The sequence below is a fragment of the Equus przewalskii genome, chromosome 30 (assembly GCF_037783145.1).
Source record: "Equus przewalskii isolate Varuska chromosome 30, EquPr2, whole genome shotgun sequence".
NCBI classification, from domain to species: domain Eukaryota; kingdom Metazoa; phylum Chordata; class Mammalia; order Perissodactyla; family Equidae; genus Equus; species Equus przewalskii.
The window spans coordinates 16,424,641-16,443,352 of NC_091860.1; the positions used below are offsets into that span (position 1 = coordinate 16,424,641).

The window sequence follows — 18,712 nt, forward strand, 5'->3', positions numbered from 1 at the left end:
GCATTAATCTACTGCCTGACTCAAACCTTCTTTAAAAAGTTTTTGAACTCCATCTTTTGTTTCTAGCTCTCTGCCTAGAACAGATTTCATTTGGTGATTATATAGAAGAATGCTGACATATTATTCTTTAGGCTTCCCAAGTTTGCTTATTTATGAGCCCCTGAGTAATGCTTCCAGGTTATATATACTATATTGGTTTTGTTAGAGATGATTCAGAATCTGATATCCAGGAATAGGAGGTAATACAAACCATCACATTAAAACTAGACTTTATTACATTTGTTTGTAATTTAGTTTGCTTATGGTTTATAATCCCACAGGAAAAAAAATATATAATTGACATCAAAGAAATTTCAGAAGATTTTATCCCAACAGGCATCTGTCCACTTCAAATACTACAAACAAACATTCTTTGTTAGAGAAACAATATTTTTTGCAAGTTTAATTAATTTAGAATTTACTAATTACTAAAAAAGGTATAAGTTTCATCATGGTGTTGAAGACTAAATATTTCAATGAAGGACAACCTGACATTTATATTCTACAAAAACGAAATTGCATTATAAAATTAATAAGTTAATGAACTAAAAGATATACTTCATCTAAGATAAAAAATAATTTATACATCACTATAGAGTATGACAAAAGAAACAAAATGAGGCCGCATAAATTCATTTTTAAGGGATTTTGAGACTCAATTTATATTTTAATATTTTGTTCATATATAGCCAACAGTAAGAGAGAAAGCCAACCGAGGGTCAATCCAAAATTCTGCAGGAGAAACATCAACCAGGGTCGCCGTGTTTGAACATGAGTCATTTCAGGAAGCTAAAAAAAGAATAAAAAAACCAGAATAAGATCCAGATATATTCACTGCTGGGAAAAGTTTGGTGGGAAAACATGAGACTCTGTTATTCAGAACTTCATAACCTTTAAAATTCCCCAAACAGTTACAAAATGCTTAATACCTAATTCTTACCAAAATTTTAAGATGTAAGATAAATTAAGCCATTTCACTGTGGTGAGAAGGATCCAGCTGTTGCCAGAAGTCTTAAAATGATATAGTTCTCAAGTGAAAGCAAGCCCAACTCTTCTTTGTTTTCAGGAAATGCTTAAATTTTAGATGAAAGGTTTTATTTTTGACTGTTCTGTTAGGTTTATGAAGCCGCTAAATGCACTGGTTATTACAAAGCATATATTTGTTTCTTTTCAAGGAGATGACCAAGGTCTTCCTGACCTTTAGAACAATAAAGGCATCATCTCCTACGGCTATATTTTATTCTCAGAGACAACTGGCAACCGTTTTATGTTTTTGAAATGCCGTAACACCATTTAGAGGGGAATATTCACTCACGCGTCCGTGTGAAGAGCCTCAAAATGTTTTTGTCTCACATTCTTTCGATTCCCTCACCCTGAGAAGGTCAGAGAAAGTGTATCTCTTTCACAATTGTCATCTCTATTGGAGTACAGGCTCAGGTCAAGAGACTTAACTCAACCTTGGCATTATTGACATTTTAGACTGGATCATTCTTTGTAGTGGGGGTTCTACTGGTGTGTTGTAGGATGTTTAGTGGTATCCCTGGCTTCTACATACCATATGTCAGCTGTACCTCTGCCCCCAGTCTTGGCAACCAAAAGCGTCTCCAGACATTGTCAAATGTCCCCTGGGAGATAAAAATCACTTCCAGTTGAGAACTACTGGCAAGAAAAAGGTCAAATATATAAAATATGCAAGGGCTTTAGATTTATGGCAATGGAAAACAGGTTGACTTATTTTTTAATGTCTGTACAGGAGCATTCTGAATGGTCTCTTTGGGTGTGCTTGAGATGGATATTTCTCCAGTTTAATTAGCTAAATTGACAGAATGATGCTGAGATTATTGTGACCTGCCATCTCACACCTCAGCATGGAGCAGCAGACTAAAAGAAAAAGTAGGATCCAGAAATGCTGTGCTAGATGGATTGCCTTAAACAAATTATGTGCCCTTTTGGTGTTTTTCTGCCATGTTTAAAGATGAGGTTAACCATGTTACTTTAGAGAATTCCTGTATGGTTCATTAACTAGTATAAATCTAAAATGACATTTTGAAAATCCATGGAATGTTCTCAGAGAGCTTGCAATTGATGGTATTCTTGAGGCATTAACAAGATAACACGCATTGAAGTTTCCCAATACCTCTGATTTTCAATGGTTTGTAAGCAATTTTCAACAGTTTACTCCAAGGCCAGACAACACAGGCAATCAGTTTCCCTCTGTCTCAGCAATTTGAATCTCAGACTGTATCTGTGAGACACAATTACGTCATCTCTGGTCATATAAAGGCTCAAACTTTGATTGATCTTAGTTCCAAAGACTGGAATGAGACATTGTACAGTTCCCTCTCTTCCTTGTTTTTCAGACAAGATAATTAACATTCATATACAAGATGTGGCTGAATTATCAGTTCGTCTTATCTCTACTGTCTCTGGTCCCACCTGGCTGTTGCTCATCTTTGACAAAGTAGTAGAAGTAGTTTCTGGGAAGATTTTCTTGGCAAATACTCATAAAACATGGATCATTTACTGAACCATCATAGTTGTTTTGAGTGAATTATTGTTGACAAAAATACTTCAGACAAGATATAAGCCTGGTAATGAAAATGATTCTGGTTCAACAGATAAAACTTGAGACAAGTTTTCAAGCCATCAATGTCTTAATGAACCTACACATTAGTAAAGTGTATTTTCTAATTTCCATCTTTGCCTAAAACTTCCACTCAGGATCTTTGGATGAGAAGAAGTAGGTCTTTATTAGAATAGATTTAATAGCCAAAAAGTTTTAGATATGGAAAACGCAGAGATAGAATTAGTGTCTTGATGATTCCTGCAAATCTCACTCCATTTCTGCCCTAAATCCAGAAATGTCATAATTTTTCAAAACAATTGTTTGATCTATTATTTTTCTCATTAGCCTAAGCTTATAGACCTACTCTTTGCTTATAGTGTCTAACACATAATAGAATTGACTACATGTGTTGATAAGACCTTCCAGCCTCTGTCAATGGCCCTACTCCCATTGAGAAAATCAAGAAACCTGTATTCTGAGTATGTAGACGGCATCACCCACAAGAAAACATCTTATGTATTTCACAGCTCCAGGAAACACCATTCATGTAAAATCCAATGTGTTCTGTAGAACTTTGAAATAGGTTTCCTGATTTGTTTTTTTTTCAATCAAAATAATTGGCTCTATAATAACATCATCCATTCAGATGCGTCTCCTAGCAGCTCATCTTTCCCTCAAGATCTTTCAGGATGCTCTGGCTGAAGATTTTAGGCAGTGGTTACTTTCATTTACATCTATTTTATCATGCCCTTTCTTATATATTCCCCTCCCCCATATACTCCTCATAATCCTGCAAGAGATGAAATTATTAATTCCTTTTAGTTATGAAGAAACATTGGCTCAGAGAGGATAATGAGTTACCTAAAGTCACATAGATGTGATGTCAGAACTACGACAAGAAGCCAGGTCATCTTGTTACTATAGAGGACCTACAAAGACCTAAAGAGGCCAGCTCTCTATCTAAAATTCATCTCTATCTATTACGATCAATACATCTCTACCTAATAAGAAAAAAAAAGGAAAATAACAACTCTAAAAATGTCCAGCTGGGCACAAAATAGTCACTGCATGTGGTGGAAACATATAATACAAGACATAGATATCAAGCTGCCCTTGTCATAAAAGAAATCATATTACTGGTTCTATGTTTTCAAGGCAGACAATATACACTTGACAAAAGCTATATGCCGACTAACTTTATAAGGCTATAGAAACGGACAAACAATGAAAATCAACATTTCAAAAAAGTTTAAGGACTAAAAAGCTTCTGAAGGGCAAAGGAAATCATCAATAAAATGAAAAGATAACCCACCAAGTGGGAGAAAACATTTGCAAATCAGACATCCAACAAGGGGTTAATTTCCAAAATATATAAAGAACTCACAACTCAACAACAAAAAATAAACAACCCAATCAAAACATGGGCAGAGGATATGGGTAGACATTTTTCCAAAGAAGATATATAGTTGGCCAACAAGCGCATGAAAAGATGTTCAACATCACTAATTATTAGGGAAATGCAAATCAAAACTACAATGAGATATCACTTCACCCAACAGGGTACTAGAATTGACAAGACAAGAAATAACAAATGTTGGAGAGGATCTGGAGAAAAGGGAACCCTCATACACTGCTGGTGGGAATGCAAACTGGAGCAGCCACTATGGAAAGCAGTATGGAGATTTCTCAGAAAGTTAAAAACAGAAATACAAGACAATCCAGCTATCCCACTACTGGGCATTTATCCAAAGAACATGAAATTAGCAATACAAAGAGGTTTATGCACCCCTATGTTCACTGCAGCATTATTCACAATAGCCAAGATGTGGAAGCAACCCATGTGCCCATCTACAGATAAATGGATAAAGAAGATGTGGTATACATATACAATGGAATACTACTCAGACATAAAGAAGACAAAATTGTCCCACTTGCAACAACATGGATGAACCTTGATGCTATTATCTTAAGTGAAATAATCCAGATAGAGAAAAACAAACACTGTATGATTTTACTCATATTTGGAAGCTAAACAAACATATGGATAAAGAGAACAGATTAGTGGTTACCAGAGGGGAAGGGGGTGGTGGAACGGTGAAAGGGGTCAAGGGGCACATATGTATGGTGATGGATGAAAACTATTGGTGGTGAACACATTGCAGTCTAAACAGAAACTGAAATATAACAATGTACACCTGAAATCTATACAATTTTATAACCCAATATAACCTCAACAAAATAATTTTTTAAAAAAAGTTTAAGGAGATTTTCATCCTGATATGGAAGCTTTAACCTTAATTTGGGTGGCCTAGCTGAACTTTCAACATCCACAGTTTGGTAAGAAAATCCAGCTAAGCTTGCCTTTGAAACAATATTTGGCTTTCTTTTGGATGGTTATGGATGAACATATGAACCATAATGTCTCTTGGATACATACCAAAATACCAGAGATTCCTACAGAAAGTCTTTCCAAAAGATACAAATGTAAAATGTCAAAGCTCAAACCACATCTGATTGCAGCATTTCACTTGCTCTGAATCTACCCATTTTTTTTTATCATTTCAGTCAGTAAACTTTGAAGGAAAATAAAGGTCCAGATGAATTAATTTTCAAGAATATAAATTTTGCTTTTTCTTGTTTTAAAATTACCAACAAGTAAGTGCCACCATTTCCTCCTGGCTTTCAAGAGAGAAAAATCCCCTTTTCCTCCAGGGCAATTAAAATTTGTTATTGAACAACTTTATAGACCTTGATTTATACCCTAAGACTAGAGGAGGTGAAATGATGGATAGAGTATGTTAACATGAAGTAAAAGGTCAGAAAAAAAGAGAAGAAATATCAGCAAAGCAGCCTTCCCCAGAGAGGGTGTTCAGAGGAAAGCTCTTCAGATTTCTGCCAGAAACTTGGGAACCCTGAAGTAGAAATTAGCTTCCTTTTGTACCTCCATGCTTAGCAAATTCCCCAACTCAAATCAGTGGATGCCAAGACATGATATTCAAGGAGCTGTAATTTTCTGGAAAAAAAATCTTTTCCTAAAATGCAATCCTTTAACATACCATTGTGCAGTTCTTTTTTCAATTTTGAATCAGGCACAGGAAAGAAATTCCCTGAGATGCACGAAGTCCACATATTGACTGTGACTTGTCTACAGATAATGGCCCCTGCAAGTTCTATTAACTAATTGAGATGTAGTTATGATGGCCAACTGCTAATTGGGATTTCTGAACATTTTAGAAAGTGATATTAAGTAAATGGTTTAAACTTGTCAGTCTCCATAATTGTATTCCTCGCCAAGCTGAAACTTTAAAATGAATGCTCACAGAGAATGTTAGAACACATCAGGAAAGAAAGAGGATGAATACTAACATCATGTACAATGTAATAATTATATACTAGGGAGGACTTGTAATAAAGAAGGATGGTCTATAAAACATCCTCTGGAACCAAGATTTTGTCTCTCCTTCTTATATGTCTAAGCTTCAGACTCCTGTGCCATGCAAAGCCTTCTCTGTCTACTTCCATTCGTAATCTGAAGCTGGTTACTTGTTGGTGTCATTAAAGATCTGTTACTGGATATTTCAACATTTATCTCCAATACGGTTCATAAACGGACATACTAGAAAAGAAAGCTCAGAACCGAATGCTTCTAAAATACACTAAAAGTTTCAAAGGCCTTTCATTATTAAAAATTCGTAATTCAAATATAGAAATTCAACATTCATGTATTGAAATTTGGTGATGTCTCTTATGAAGGCAAAATTGTAATTCAAATATTTGTCTTCTCTCAGGAATTAGCACAGCTTTTGGCATCATCAGCTTTTAAGAGAAATGATTTGTTTCTCCATTCATGAAGCTCACTTGACAACTGATTTCTGCCATCTTCTTTTTAGAGGGACCCTAAAGTCCATTGTACGCACTGAGTCAGATATACTCTTGCATTTGATGAGAAGAACCATGCTTGTTCCTAAGAAATATGATGAGAAAAAAACCTCTGAAACTTATTTTGTAGGATGTCTTAATTATGCTTAATTAGGTGCACACATTCTGTGAGCTGCTTTAACTCTGTCACATTTGTAAAGGGCTTCATTTTTTCCTAGCAGAAGACACACATCTGAGAACAAAATGGAAATTTGTTAGTGAAAGTCACCATTTGGCATGCAAATCGGCAATTATCTGTTTGCATGTGCAAACCGTACACTTAAAGGTTGAATATCGAAGACTTCCGGTTTCAGGAGCGGCGTGTAAGGAGATTAGAATTTACCGACGCATCCCAACAACAAGCCAAAAGCTGAGTGAACTGAAAACTCAACCACTCTTGTTAGATAGGTCAGGGAAGTGAGGTCACAGGGCAAACTGTCGGCCTAAACATGGCAGAGAAAGACAGGTGGGTACAGTGAATCATAACTTATCCGCACAGAAACCCACAAACAGAAACCTGTATGGCAACCAGTTCCAGGGTAGGGAAAACTGTATTGTAATTGATCAACGTGTAGAGGCTGAGGCACTCCAGGGGGACCAAGTCATAGGGGGTCCCCCACACTTTTGTGAGTTTTACTGCCAGGAGCTCTACCAGATTCTCACGATGAATATAGGAGAAAAAATCCCCTTATGACTCTGGTAGGGGAGGGTAAGAAGAACCATTTTGAGGGGCTGGCCCCGTGGCCGAGTGGTTGGGTTCGCGCGCTCCGCTGCAGGCGGCCCAGTGTTTCGTTGGTTCGGGTCCTGGGCGCGGACATGGCACTGCTCATCGAACCACGCTGAGGCGGCGTCCCACATGCCACAACTAGGAGGACCCACAACGAAGGATATACAACTATGTACCAGAGGGGCTTTGGGGAGAGAAGGGAAAAAAATAAAATCTTTAAAAAAAAAAGAAGAACCATTTTGAAACATGCCAAAACATTCTATTGTTATGAACAATGTCTGCCCTCAGGAGAAGCAGTTTTATCAGAGCCTAAGTGACCTGGGGAAAGGAAATACCTAATTTAGCCCCTTCTAGCCATTCTGTCCTACCTAAGGGGGGAAGAGAGAAGAAGGGCACAGGCTCACCAAAGGACTGAGACCTAATCAAAGGACTATAGAAGATTTCCCCTCCCTCCATGCCTTACCACTACATTATTAAAACCCTGATTATCACAGTTCCTTTTTGCCAAGGTCATCATGTCATGTTTTCAATGGAAATAAGAAGGCATGCTAAAAGGCAAAAACACAGCTTGAAGAGACTGAATAAGCATCAGACCCAGAGTCAGATATGGCAAGAAGGTTGGCATTATCAGACCAGAAACTTTTAAAAACTACAATTAATATGCTAAGGACTTTAATGAGGAAAGTAGACAACATATGCAGTAACAGAAGGATAATATAAGCAGAGAGATGGAAATTCTAAGAAAGCATGGAAATGAAATGTTAGAGATCAAAAACACCATAACAGAAATGCAGAATGCATTTGATGGGCTCATTAGTAGATGGGACATGGCTGAGGAAAAACTCTCCTGGAGCTGGAGGATATGACAATAGAAACTCCCCAAACTGAAAAGGAAATAAAACAAAGACTAAAAAAGCAGAACACAGTATTCAAGAAGCATGGGACAATTAGAAAAGGGGTAATATATGTGTAATAGGGAAACTGGAAAAAGAGAGAAAGGAACAGAAGCAATATTAGAAGAAATTATGACTCAGAATTTCCCACAAATTAATGTCAGACACCAAATCACAGGTCCAGAAAGCTCAGAGAACAGCCTGCAGGATAAATGCCCAAAAAACTACACATGGGCATATCATTTTCACACTTCAGAAAATTAAAGATAAAAACAATCTTGAAAGAAGTCAGAGGAAAAAAAATCTTGCCTACAGAGGAAAAAGGATAAGAATTACATTTGAATTCTCCTCAGAAATTATGCAAGCAAAAAGAGACTAAGGTGAAATGTTTAAAGTGTTGAGAAAGAAAAAACACCAACCTAGAATTCTATACTCCCAAAATTATCCTTCAAAAGTGAAAGAGAAATAAAGACTTTCTCAGACAAAGAAAAATTGAGAGAACTTTTTGCCAGTAGACTATCCTTGCAAGAAATGTTAAAAGTTCTTCAGAGAGAGAAAAGTAACATAGGTCAGAAACTGGGGTGTACATAAAGAAAAGAAGAGCATCAGAAAATGAATAAGTAAAGGTAAAATAAAAACTTTTATTTTTCTTATTCTTAATTGATCTAAAAGATTTGTTCAAAATAATAATAGCAACAATGTATTCAATTATGTGTGCTTGTGTGTGTGTTTATATATGTTTATGTAATAGTAAAATAAATGATATGGGAATGGGAAGGGTAGATTAGGAATATTTTATTATTATAAGATACTTACATTACCCATGAAGTGGTATAGTGTTATGTGAAAGTGGACTTAGATTAGTTGTGAATGTGTACTGAAAACTCTAGGGCAATCACTTAAAAAACTTTTTTAAAATATAATTAATATTGTAGAAGGGAGTAAAAATGGAATCATATAAAATGCTCAATTAAAACCACAAAGCAGAAAAAGTGTGAAAGACAAAAAAAGCAACAGAAAACAAGGGCAACAATTAGAAAACAGTAACAAATATGGTGGATATTAATCCAACTACACCTATAATCACTCCAAATGTCAATGGTCTAAATACACCAATTAAAAGACAGAGATTTTCAGAGTGGATAAAAAAACAAGACCCAACTATATGCTGTCTATAAGAAACTCACTTTAAATATAAAGATACATATAGATTAAAGGGATGGAGGAAAATATATCATGCTAACACTAATCCAAAGTAAGTGAGAGTAGCTATATTAATTTCAAACAAAGCAGATTTCAGAGCAAGGAAAGTTATCATGGATTAAGATGGGAATTAGATATGGTTAAAAGACTCATTCCGAGAAGACATAACAATCTTTAATGTCTATGCTCCTAACAACAGAGTGTCAAAATACATGAGGCAAAAACTGATAGAACTGCAAGGAGAAATAGATGGACCCTCTATTACAGTTGAAGCCTATAACACCTCTCTATCAGAAATGGACAAATTCAGCAGACAAAAAAATCAGTAAGATTATAGTTGAACTGAAGAACACTATCAATCAACTGAATATAATTGACACCCATAGACTATTTCATCCAAAGCAACAGAATTCATTCTTCTCATATTCACATGAAACATTCACCTAGATGGACCACATTCTGGACCATCAAGCACATCTTAATAAATTTAAAAGAACAGAAATCACGCAGTGTTTGCTCTCAGATAACAATGGAATTAATCTAGAAATCAATGACAGAAAGATAGTTGATAAATATCAAAATACATGGAGATTAAACAACACACTTCTAAATAATACAAAGGTCAAAGAGGAAATTTCAAGTTAAAATTCAAAATATTTTGAACTAAATGAAAATGAAAATGCAATAATCAAAATTTGTAGGATGCAGCAAAAGCAGTGCTTAGAGGGAAATTTACAGGATTGAATGCATGTAGTAGTAAAGAAAAAAGATCTAGAATAAATAATCTAAGCTTCTACCTTAGGAAATGAGAAGAAGAATAGAAAATTAAGTTCAAAGTAAGGATAAGAAAAGAAATAATAAAATTAGAGCAGAAATCAATGAAATTGAAAGCAGGAAATCACTAAAGAAAAATCAACAAAATGAAAAGTTTATTCATTGAAAAGATCAATAAAATTTATAAGCCTCTACCCAGGCTACCTGATAAAAAGTGACAGAAAACACAAATTATTAATCAGAAATGAAATCAGGGACATAACTACAAATTCCATGGATAATAAAAGCATAATAAAGGAATATTATGAACACCTCTATGCACACAAAGTTGATAACCTAGATAAAATGCACCAATTCCTAGAAAGACACAACCTGCCAAAACTCACACAAGGAAAAATAGACAATCTGAATAGGCTTATATCTATAAAAGAAACTGAATCAATAATTAATAGCCTTCTAAAACAGAAAGCACCAGGCCCAGATGGGTTCACTGGTGAATTCTACCAAACATTTAAGAAAAAAATTATGCCCATTTTCTCCAATCTATTCCAGAAGATAGAAGCAGAAAGAATACTTCCTAACTCATTCTATGAGGCCAGCATTGTCTTAATACCAAAACTAGACAAAGACATTCGAAGAAAAGAAAACCACAGACCAACATCTCTCGTGAACAGAGATGCAAAATTCTTCAATAAAATAGTAGCAAATCAAATACAACAATATATAAAAAGAATTATACACCACAACCTAGTGGGATTTCTCCCAGGTATACAGGCTGGTTTAACATTCAAAAATCATATAATCTACATAAAACATCAATAACCTAAAGAAAAATCACATGATCATATCAATAAATGCATTAAAAGCATTGACAAAATCCAACACACATTCATGATAAAAAACAAAACTCCCAGTAAACTAGGAATGGAGAGAAACTTCCTCAAATTAATCTATAAAAAACATGCAACTAACATCATACCTAAAGAGAAAGAAATCATACTCATCATCTCATTTTGTGTGGGAAACTCAAAGCTTTCCTGCTAAGATCAGACACAAGTCAAGGGTATCCCCTCTCACTACTGTCATTCAACATCATAGTGGAAATCCTAGCTGATGCAGTAAGAGAAGAAAAGAAAAGGAAATAAAAGGATTACAGAAGAAGATAAGAATAAGAAGTAAGAGAAGAAAATGAAATAAAAGGTATACAGAATGGGAAAGAAGAAATAAAACAATCTTTATCTGCAGTTGGCATGATCATCTATTTAGAATAACCAAAAGAATCAACAAAAAAGCTCCTGGAACTAATAAGTGCTTATAGCAAGGATGAAAGATACAAGGTTAATATACAAAAGTCACTCACTTTTCTATATACCAGGAATGAAAAAGTGGAATTTGAATTAAAAACACATTACCATTTATATTAGCACCAAAAAATTGAAATACTTACATATGAATCTAGCTAAATATGTACAATATGTATATGAGAAAAACTATGAAACTCTAATGCAAGATATCAAGGAAAAACTAAATAAATGGAGAGATATTCCATGTCCATGGATAGGATGACTCAATTTTGTCAAGATGTCACTTCTTCCATAGATTCAACACAATGCCAACCAAAATCCCAGCAAGTTATTTTGTGGATATTGACAAATTGATTCTAAAGTTTATACAGAGAGGCAAAAGATCCAGAATAGCCAACAGAATATTGAAGGAGAAGAGCAAAGTTGGAGAATTGACACTACCTGACTTCAAGATTTACTATAAAGCTACTGTAATCAAAGTATTGGTGAAAGAATAGACGAACAGACCAATAGAACAGAACAGAGAGGCCAGAAATAGGCTCATATAAATATAGTCAACTGATCTTTGACAAAGGTGCAAAAGTAATAAAATGGAATAAAGATAGTGTTTTCAACACGTGGTGCTGGAACTACTGGACATCCACATGCAAAAAAGAAAAAAAAAATGAATGTACACACAGAACTTAAACCCTTAACCAAAATTGAGTCAAGATGGATCATAGATCTAAATGAAAAATATGAAACCCCTAGAAGATAACATCGGAGAAAACCTAGATGACCTTGAGTATGGTGATACTTTTTTAGATATAACAGCAAAGACATGATCCATGAAAGAAATAATTGATAAACCGAATTTTATTAAAATTAAAAGCTTCTGCTCCACAAAAGACAATGTCAAGAGAATGAAAAGACAAGCCAGAGACTGGAAGAAAATATTTGCAAAAGATACATCTGATAAAAGACTGTTATCCATAATATATCAAAAACTCTTGAAACTCAGTAGTAAGAAAACAAATAATCCATTTAAAAGAAAAAGTTCCAAAAAGACCTGAACAGACACTTCCCCAAAGTAGTTATACAGATGGCAAGTAAGCATATGAAAAGATGTTCAACATTACATGTTATTGGGGAATTTCAAATTAAAACAGCAATAAGATACCACTACACTACTATTAGAATGGCCAAAATCCAAACACTGACAACACCAAATGTTGGTGAGGATCTGGAGCAGCAGAAACTCTCATTCACTGCTGGTGGGAAAGCAAAATGGTACAGCCACTTTGGAAGACATTTGGCAGTTTTTTGCAAAACTAACATACTTTTACCATATGATCCACCAAACACGTTCCTTGGTATTTACCCAAATATATCGAAAACTTATGTTCACAAAAAACCTGCACATGTATAATTATAGCAGCTTTATTCAGAATTGCCCAAACTTGGAAGCAACCAAGATGTCCTTCAATAGGTGAATAGATACATAAACTTTGGTACATCTAGACAATGGAATATTATTCAGCGCTAAAAGAAAATCAGTTATCAAGCCATAAAACGACAGGAAGGAAACAAATGCACATTACTAAGTGAAAGAAGACAATCTCAAAAGGTACACACTATGTGATTCCAAACATGTGACATTCTGGAAAAGGGAAAACTATGGAGACAACAAAAGATTAGTTGTTGCCAGGGGTTAATGGAGAGGGAGGGATGAATAGGCCGAACACAGAGGATTTTCAGAGCAGGTAAACTATTCTGTTTGATACTACAATGGTGGATACATGGCATTTGTCAAAACCCATATAATGTATAACACCAAGAAAGAACCCTAATGTAAACTATGGACGATAATGATGCATCAGTGTAGATTCATTGATTGTAACAACTGTACCACTGTGGTATGGGATATTGATAATGGGGGAAGGTGTGCATGTGTAATTCAGATGTTATAGGAGAACTCTCTGTACTTTCTGCTCAATTTTGACATAAACCCAAAACTGCTCTAAAAAATAAAGTTTATTAATTTAAAAAATCCATTTCACAGTCACACTAACCACATTTCAAGTGGTGGATAGGATACCCATAAGTAGATAGTGGCCACCCTTGTAGACAGTGAAGAAAAAAGAAATTTATGGCCCAAGCCTGGTGTAAATTAAAGAAACACTCTTATATTAATGGGAACTACAGGCCTGCTGGGAGAAGAATCATAATGGTTATGGATCATTTTGTATTTATTCCGTTGCACACATACATTCTTATTACTCTAAAAATAAAAAAGAGGAAAAAAGGAGACGAAGAAGGAAAAACTAAAGCATATTTTGAGTTATTGGACTGGTTGCTGTCTAAGGCCAAACTAGACAGTGCCATTTGAAAGTCTTTATTAAGACAGGAAAATTTTTCCCAAGTATTTTCCATAGTCTGATAGCAATAATATACATAGGTTTATTTTCAAATGTTCATCTCTGCTGTGAAGAACCATTGGAACATCTCTCTATGATCAAACGTGAAAAAAGTTGATATTTTGAATATTCATTCATCCACATTTTTAAAACACAGTTAAAAAGGCATTCAGCTAATTTTTCTCTTGATTTTTTGAAGGGTCATTTGATGATTATTCATTGATGACGTTATCTAAAAAATGATTACAAAGAGACATGTAGGAGTCCTTCCAATAAATACATAGATAGGTAGATAGATTTATTATGGTTCTTAATGACACTCAAAAGTTTATCCAGTGTTTGCAAAACCTAACACTCTGTCTGTGGAATCCTTTATCCATGCACTGTCTCCAAGAACATTTTCTGCAGAAGTCATCTATGAGATCACAACTTGCTGAAAAATTGGTAAATTAGAAACTGTTTGGCCTTTATGAATCCAAAAGATAGATGGACTGACTTTTGTTTATCTTTCTTCTCTCATGTGTTGGCTGACCAACTTACTTGTTTTATTAAGTGTTACACCACAGAGACAATCACATGACCTTTTTGCTTTTCTTCCAGATTGTTGACAGCATGAAGCCATACAAACAACTGTCTCTTCATAGCAGTGCTCATCGCATTCATTCAATAAACATTAGATGAATTGAATTTGTAAACAACTTATGTTGGTTCTAATGAGCATGCAAGATTGTATTTGGCATTCACTGCCACAGACTTTACAAAAACACGAGGGAAGTTGCTCTAGTGAATGAAAAAATTACACAGTGATCGATTTTGCCATACAGTCCTTATTAAGAATTTAAGAAAATAACATCCCTTCTCACTTTGAGAAACAATAGAGATTTCTTTTATTTACTTATTCTAATCAATCCATGTTTGTCTTTTCATACAACTTAAAATTGAGGCAGAAGAGAAAAATGAATAGTGGATAGAATTGTGACAGATTCTCTTTCTGGGGAGTTTAAAAACAAAACAGTGACATCAGCATCATGGCAGAGAGGGTTGTTCTTTCCATGTCTCCCCTCTAAGTAACAACTAAACAGACATTCATTAACCAAAACAGGATTCCCTACACAGTACAACAGGATGTCTGAGAGATCCATGCAGCCATATATCTGAAGGTGAGTGGACTGTATCCCCAGAAAGCAGTAGAACTAGGTGAGCAGACCCCATCCTCTCCCCAGCAGCAGCAATCCAGTTCACAAATCCTCACACAGTGGCTGGCACGACTGTAAGAGGAGGTGGGGCAGCCCAGCCCATGTGCAAATGCTTTCAGAGTGGTAGCCTGGCCCATGGGAATGCTCACTATGCTGTAACAGCTGGTTCACAGGAATGCTTCCCACTGAGTGATGGGGGGCTCAGCAGCTGTGAAGAAGCCCTGCCCACCAAGTGTAGCAGCTCAGCCAAATTGCCCAGAGTACAGAGCTGGCCCACATGAAAGAAAGTGCCCCTCACTTCCTACCTAGTGAAACAGCTCAGCTAATCTCCTACTGAGCACAGCAGTCCCACCTGCATGAGAGCAACTCACTGGCAGAGCACAGAGGGCCTGCCTGAACCCATGAAGTGGCTGCATCCAGCACATGCAAATACAGAGCAACCCTACTGGCACAACTTCCAGCATTTGGGGCAGGATTAGAAAACACAGCTCCTAACCCCCCTGCCCCGAGTGGTGGCAGGTGGAATCTGTGACTTGATACTAACACAGATGCACCAGAAAAGGATCAATTCATCAAAATCCATGAAGAACTACTTCAGAGCAGAATGAAAATGACGTCTCCAGAAACCAATCCTGAAGTCACAGAAATGTACAATATAAATGAAAGAGCATTCAAAATAATTGTCATAAAGAAACTCAATGAGTTACAAGAAAACTCAGAAAGACAGCTCAGTTAGCTCAGGAATAAAATTAATGAGCAGAAGGAATACTTCACCAAAGTGATTGAAGCTCTAAAAAAAAAAAAAAAAAAAAAAAAACCAAACAGAAATTCTGGATATGAAGAAAAAATTAATGAGATAAAAAATAATCTAGAAACCACAAAAAATAGAGCTGATGTTATGCAGGAAAGAATCAGTGATTTAGAGGATAGAAATATAAAAATGCTTCAGGTGGAGGAGGAGAGAGAACTAAGATTTTGAAAAAATGAAGAAATTCTTTGAGAAATATCTGACTCTATTAGAAAAAGCAACATAAGGATAATATGCATTCCAGAAGGAGAAGCAAGGGAGAAAGGAGCAGAGAGCTTGTTCAAAGAAACAATACCTAAGAACTTCCCAAACTTGGGGAAGAAACTGGATTTATAAGTATATGAAGCCAATAGAACTTCTAATCACATCAATGCAAAAAAGACTTTCTCCAGGCATATCATATTAAAATTGGTAGATTCAATGACAAAGAAAAACATTAAGGGTAGCAAGGCAGAAGAAAATAATCAACAAAGGAACCCCTAGCAGGCTTTCAGCAGATTTCTCAGCAAAAACCCTACAGGCCAGGAGAAAATGCAACTATATATTCAAAATACTGAAAGACACAAACTTTCAGCCAAGAATACTCTATCCAGTGAAACTATCCTTCAGATATGATGGAGAAATAAAAGCTTTCCCAGATAAACAAAAGATGAGGGAATTCAATGCCACTAGGTCTGCCTTACAAGAAACATTGAAAGGAGCCCTCCCATTTGAAACTAAAGAGTGAAGGTTTACAAAACCTTGAGCAGGGAGATAAATTGACAGATAGAATCAGAGAAATGCAGCTCTATATCAGAATAGGTTAGTAACCACTTAATTATAACATAACAGATAAGGGGCAGGAAGGCATCAAAAATAACTCTAAACAATTTAGTCACAAACTCACAACACAAAACAGAACAATTTGCAGCAACAATAACTAAGAAGGAGAAGAAAAAGGGATGGAACCTGCTAAGGCTAATGGAGATAAGAGGGTATCAGAAAATGGACTATCTCATCTATGAGATCTTTTATACAAACCTCATAGTAAGCACTAAGCAAAAAATCAGAGTACAGCCACAAATCATAAATAAAGAGAAAACTGAGAAAATCACCAAACTGAAATGGCAGTCAGAAATACAAGGGAAACATAGAAGAACCAGAAAACAAGAGATTTAATGGCAGTAGTAAGCCCTCATATATCAATAATTACTCTAACTATAAATAGGTTGAATTCTCCAATCAAAAGACACAGATTAGCTGGACGGATTAAAAAATAAGATACAACAATCTGCTGCCTCCAGGAAACACAGCTCAGAAGTTATCTCTAAGGACAAATCTAGGATCAGAGTGATGGGATGGATGATGATACTCCAAGAAAATGGCAAGCAAAAGAAAGCAGGTGTTGCAGTACTTATATCAGACAAAGCAGAAGTCAAGACAAAAAAAGACAGTGAGAGACAAAGAAGGGCAGTATATAATGATGAAAGGGACATTTCACCAAGAGTACATAACACTTGTGAATATATAGGCATCTAACACAGGAGCACCAAAGTATATAAAGCAACTATTAACAGACCTAAAGGGAGAAATTGACAGCAACACAATAATTGTAGGGGATTGCAACACCCCACTTACATCAATGGATAGATCATCCAGAAGAAAGTCAACAAGGAAACAGCGGCCTTAAATGAAACACTAGACCAGATGGACTTAATACATATCTATAGAACATTCCATCCCCAAGCAGCAGAATGCACATTTTTCTCAAGTGCACAAGGAACATTCTCAATGATAGACCATATGTTGGGAAACAAGGCAAGAAACAATAAATTTAAGAAGACTGAAATCATATCCAGCATCTTTAACTACAATGCTATGAAACCAAAAATCAACTACAAGAAAAAGGCTGGGCAAGTTCAAATATGTGGGGACTAAACAAGATGCTGCTGAACAACTACTGGGTCAATGAAGAAATCAAAGGAGAAATCAAAAAATACCTGGAGACAAATTGAAAATGAAAACACAACATATCAACTCTTACAGGTTACAGCAAAAGCAATACTAAAAGGGATGTTAACAGCAATAGAGACTACCTCAACAAATAAGAAAAATCTCAAATAAGTAATCTTAAACTACATCTAACAGAACTAGAAAGAGAAGAAAAAACAACCCAAAAGTCAGCAGTGGAGGGAAATAATAAAAATGAAACCAGAAATAAATGAAATAGAGAATAATAAAAAAATAGAAAGGATCAATGAAACTAAGAGCTTGTTTTTTGAGACAATAAGCAAAATTGACAAACTCCTCACCAGACTCACTAAGAAAAAAAGAGAAAAGCTCATATAAATAAAATTAAAAGTGAAAGAGGAAAAATTACAACAGATACCACAGAAACACAAAGGACTGTAGGAGAATAGTATGAAAAAGTATATGCCAACAAATTAGATAACCTAGAAGAAATGGATAAATTCTTAAACTCATACAACCTCCCAAAACTGAATGAAGAAGAAATAGAGAATCTGAATGGACCAATCACAAGTAAAGAGATTGAAACAGTAATCAAAAATCTCCCCAAAAATAAAAGTCCAGGACCAGATGGTTTCTTTGGAGAATTCTACCAAATATACAAAGCAGATTTAACACCTATCCTTTCCAAACTATTTCAAAATATTGAAGAAGATGGAATGCTTCCTAACTCATGCTATGAGGCCAAAATTACCCTGATACCAAAAACAGACAAGGACAGCACAAAGAAGGAAAATTACAGGCCATATTGCTGATGAACACAGAGGAAAAAATCCTCAAGAAAATATTGGCAAACTGAATACTGCAATACATTAAAAGGATCATATACCATTATCAAGTGAGATTTATACCAGGGACACAGGGATTGCTCAACATCTGCA

At 35.5% G+C, this 18,712-nt stretch overlaps 1 protein-coding gene across 7 annotated transcripts in view; it reads right to left on the reverse strand.

Moving 5' to 3' along the window:
- Window positions 1-252: 252 nt before the first annotated feature.
- Window positions 253-18,712, reverse strand: part of SLC39A12 (solute carrier family 39 member 12) — a 79,368-nt gene continuing 60,908 nt past the window's right edge. For all 7 annotated transcript variants that reach the window (XM_070600824.1, XM_070600820.1, XM_070600823.1 and 4 more), the window contains one exon: window positions 253-828. In XM_070600824.1, the coding sequence (XP_070456925.1) occupies window positions 700-828 (129 nt within the window). In that variant the 3' untranslated portion in view covers window positions 253-699. The remainder of the gene's footprint in view (window positions 829-18,712) is intronic.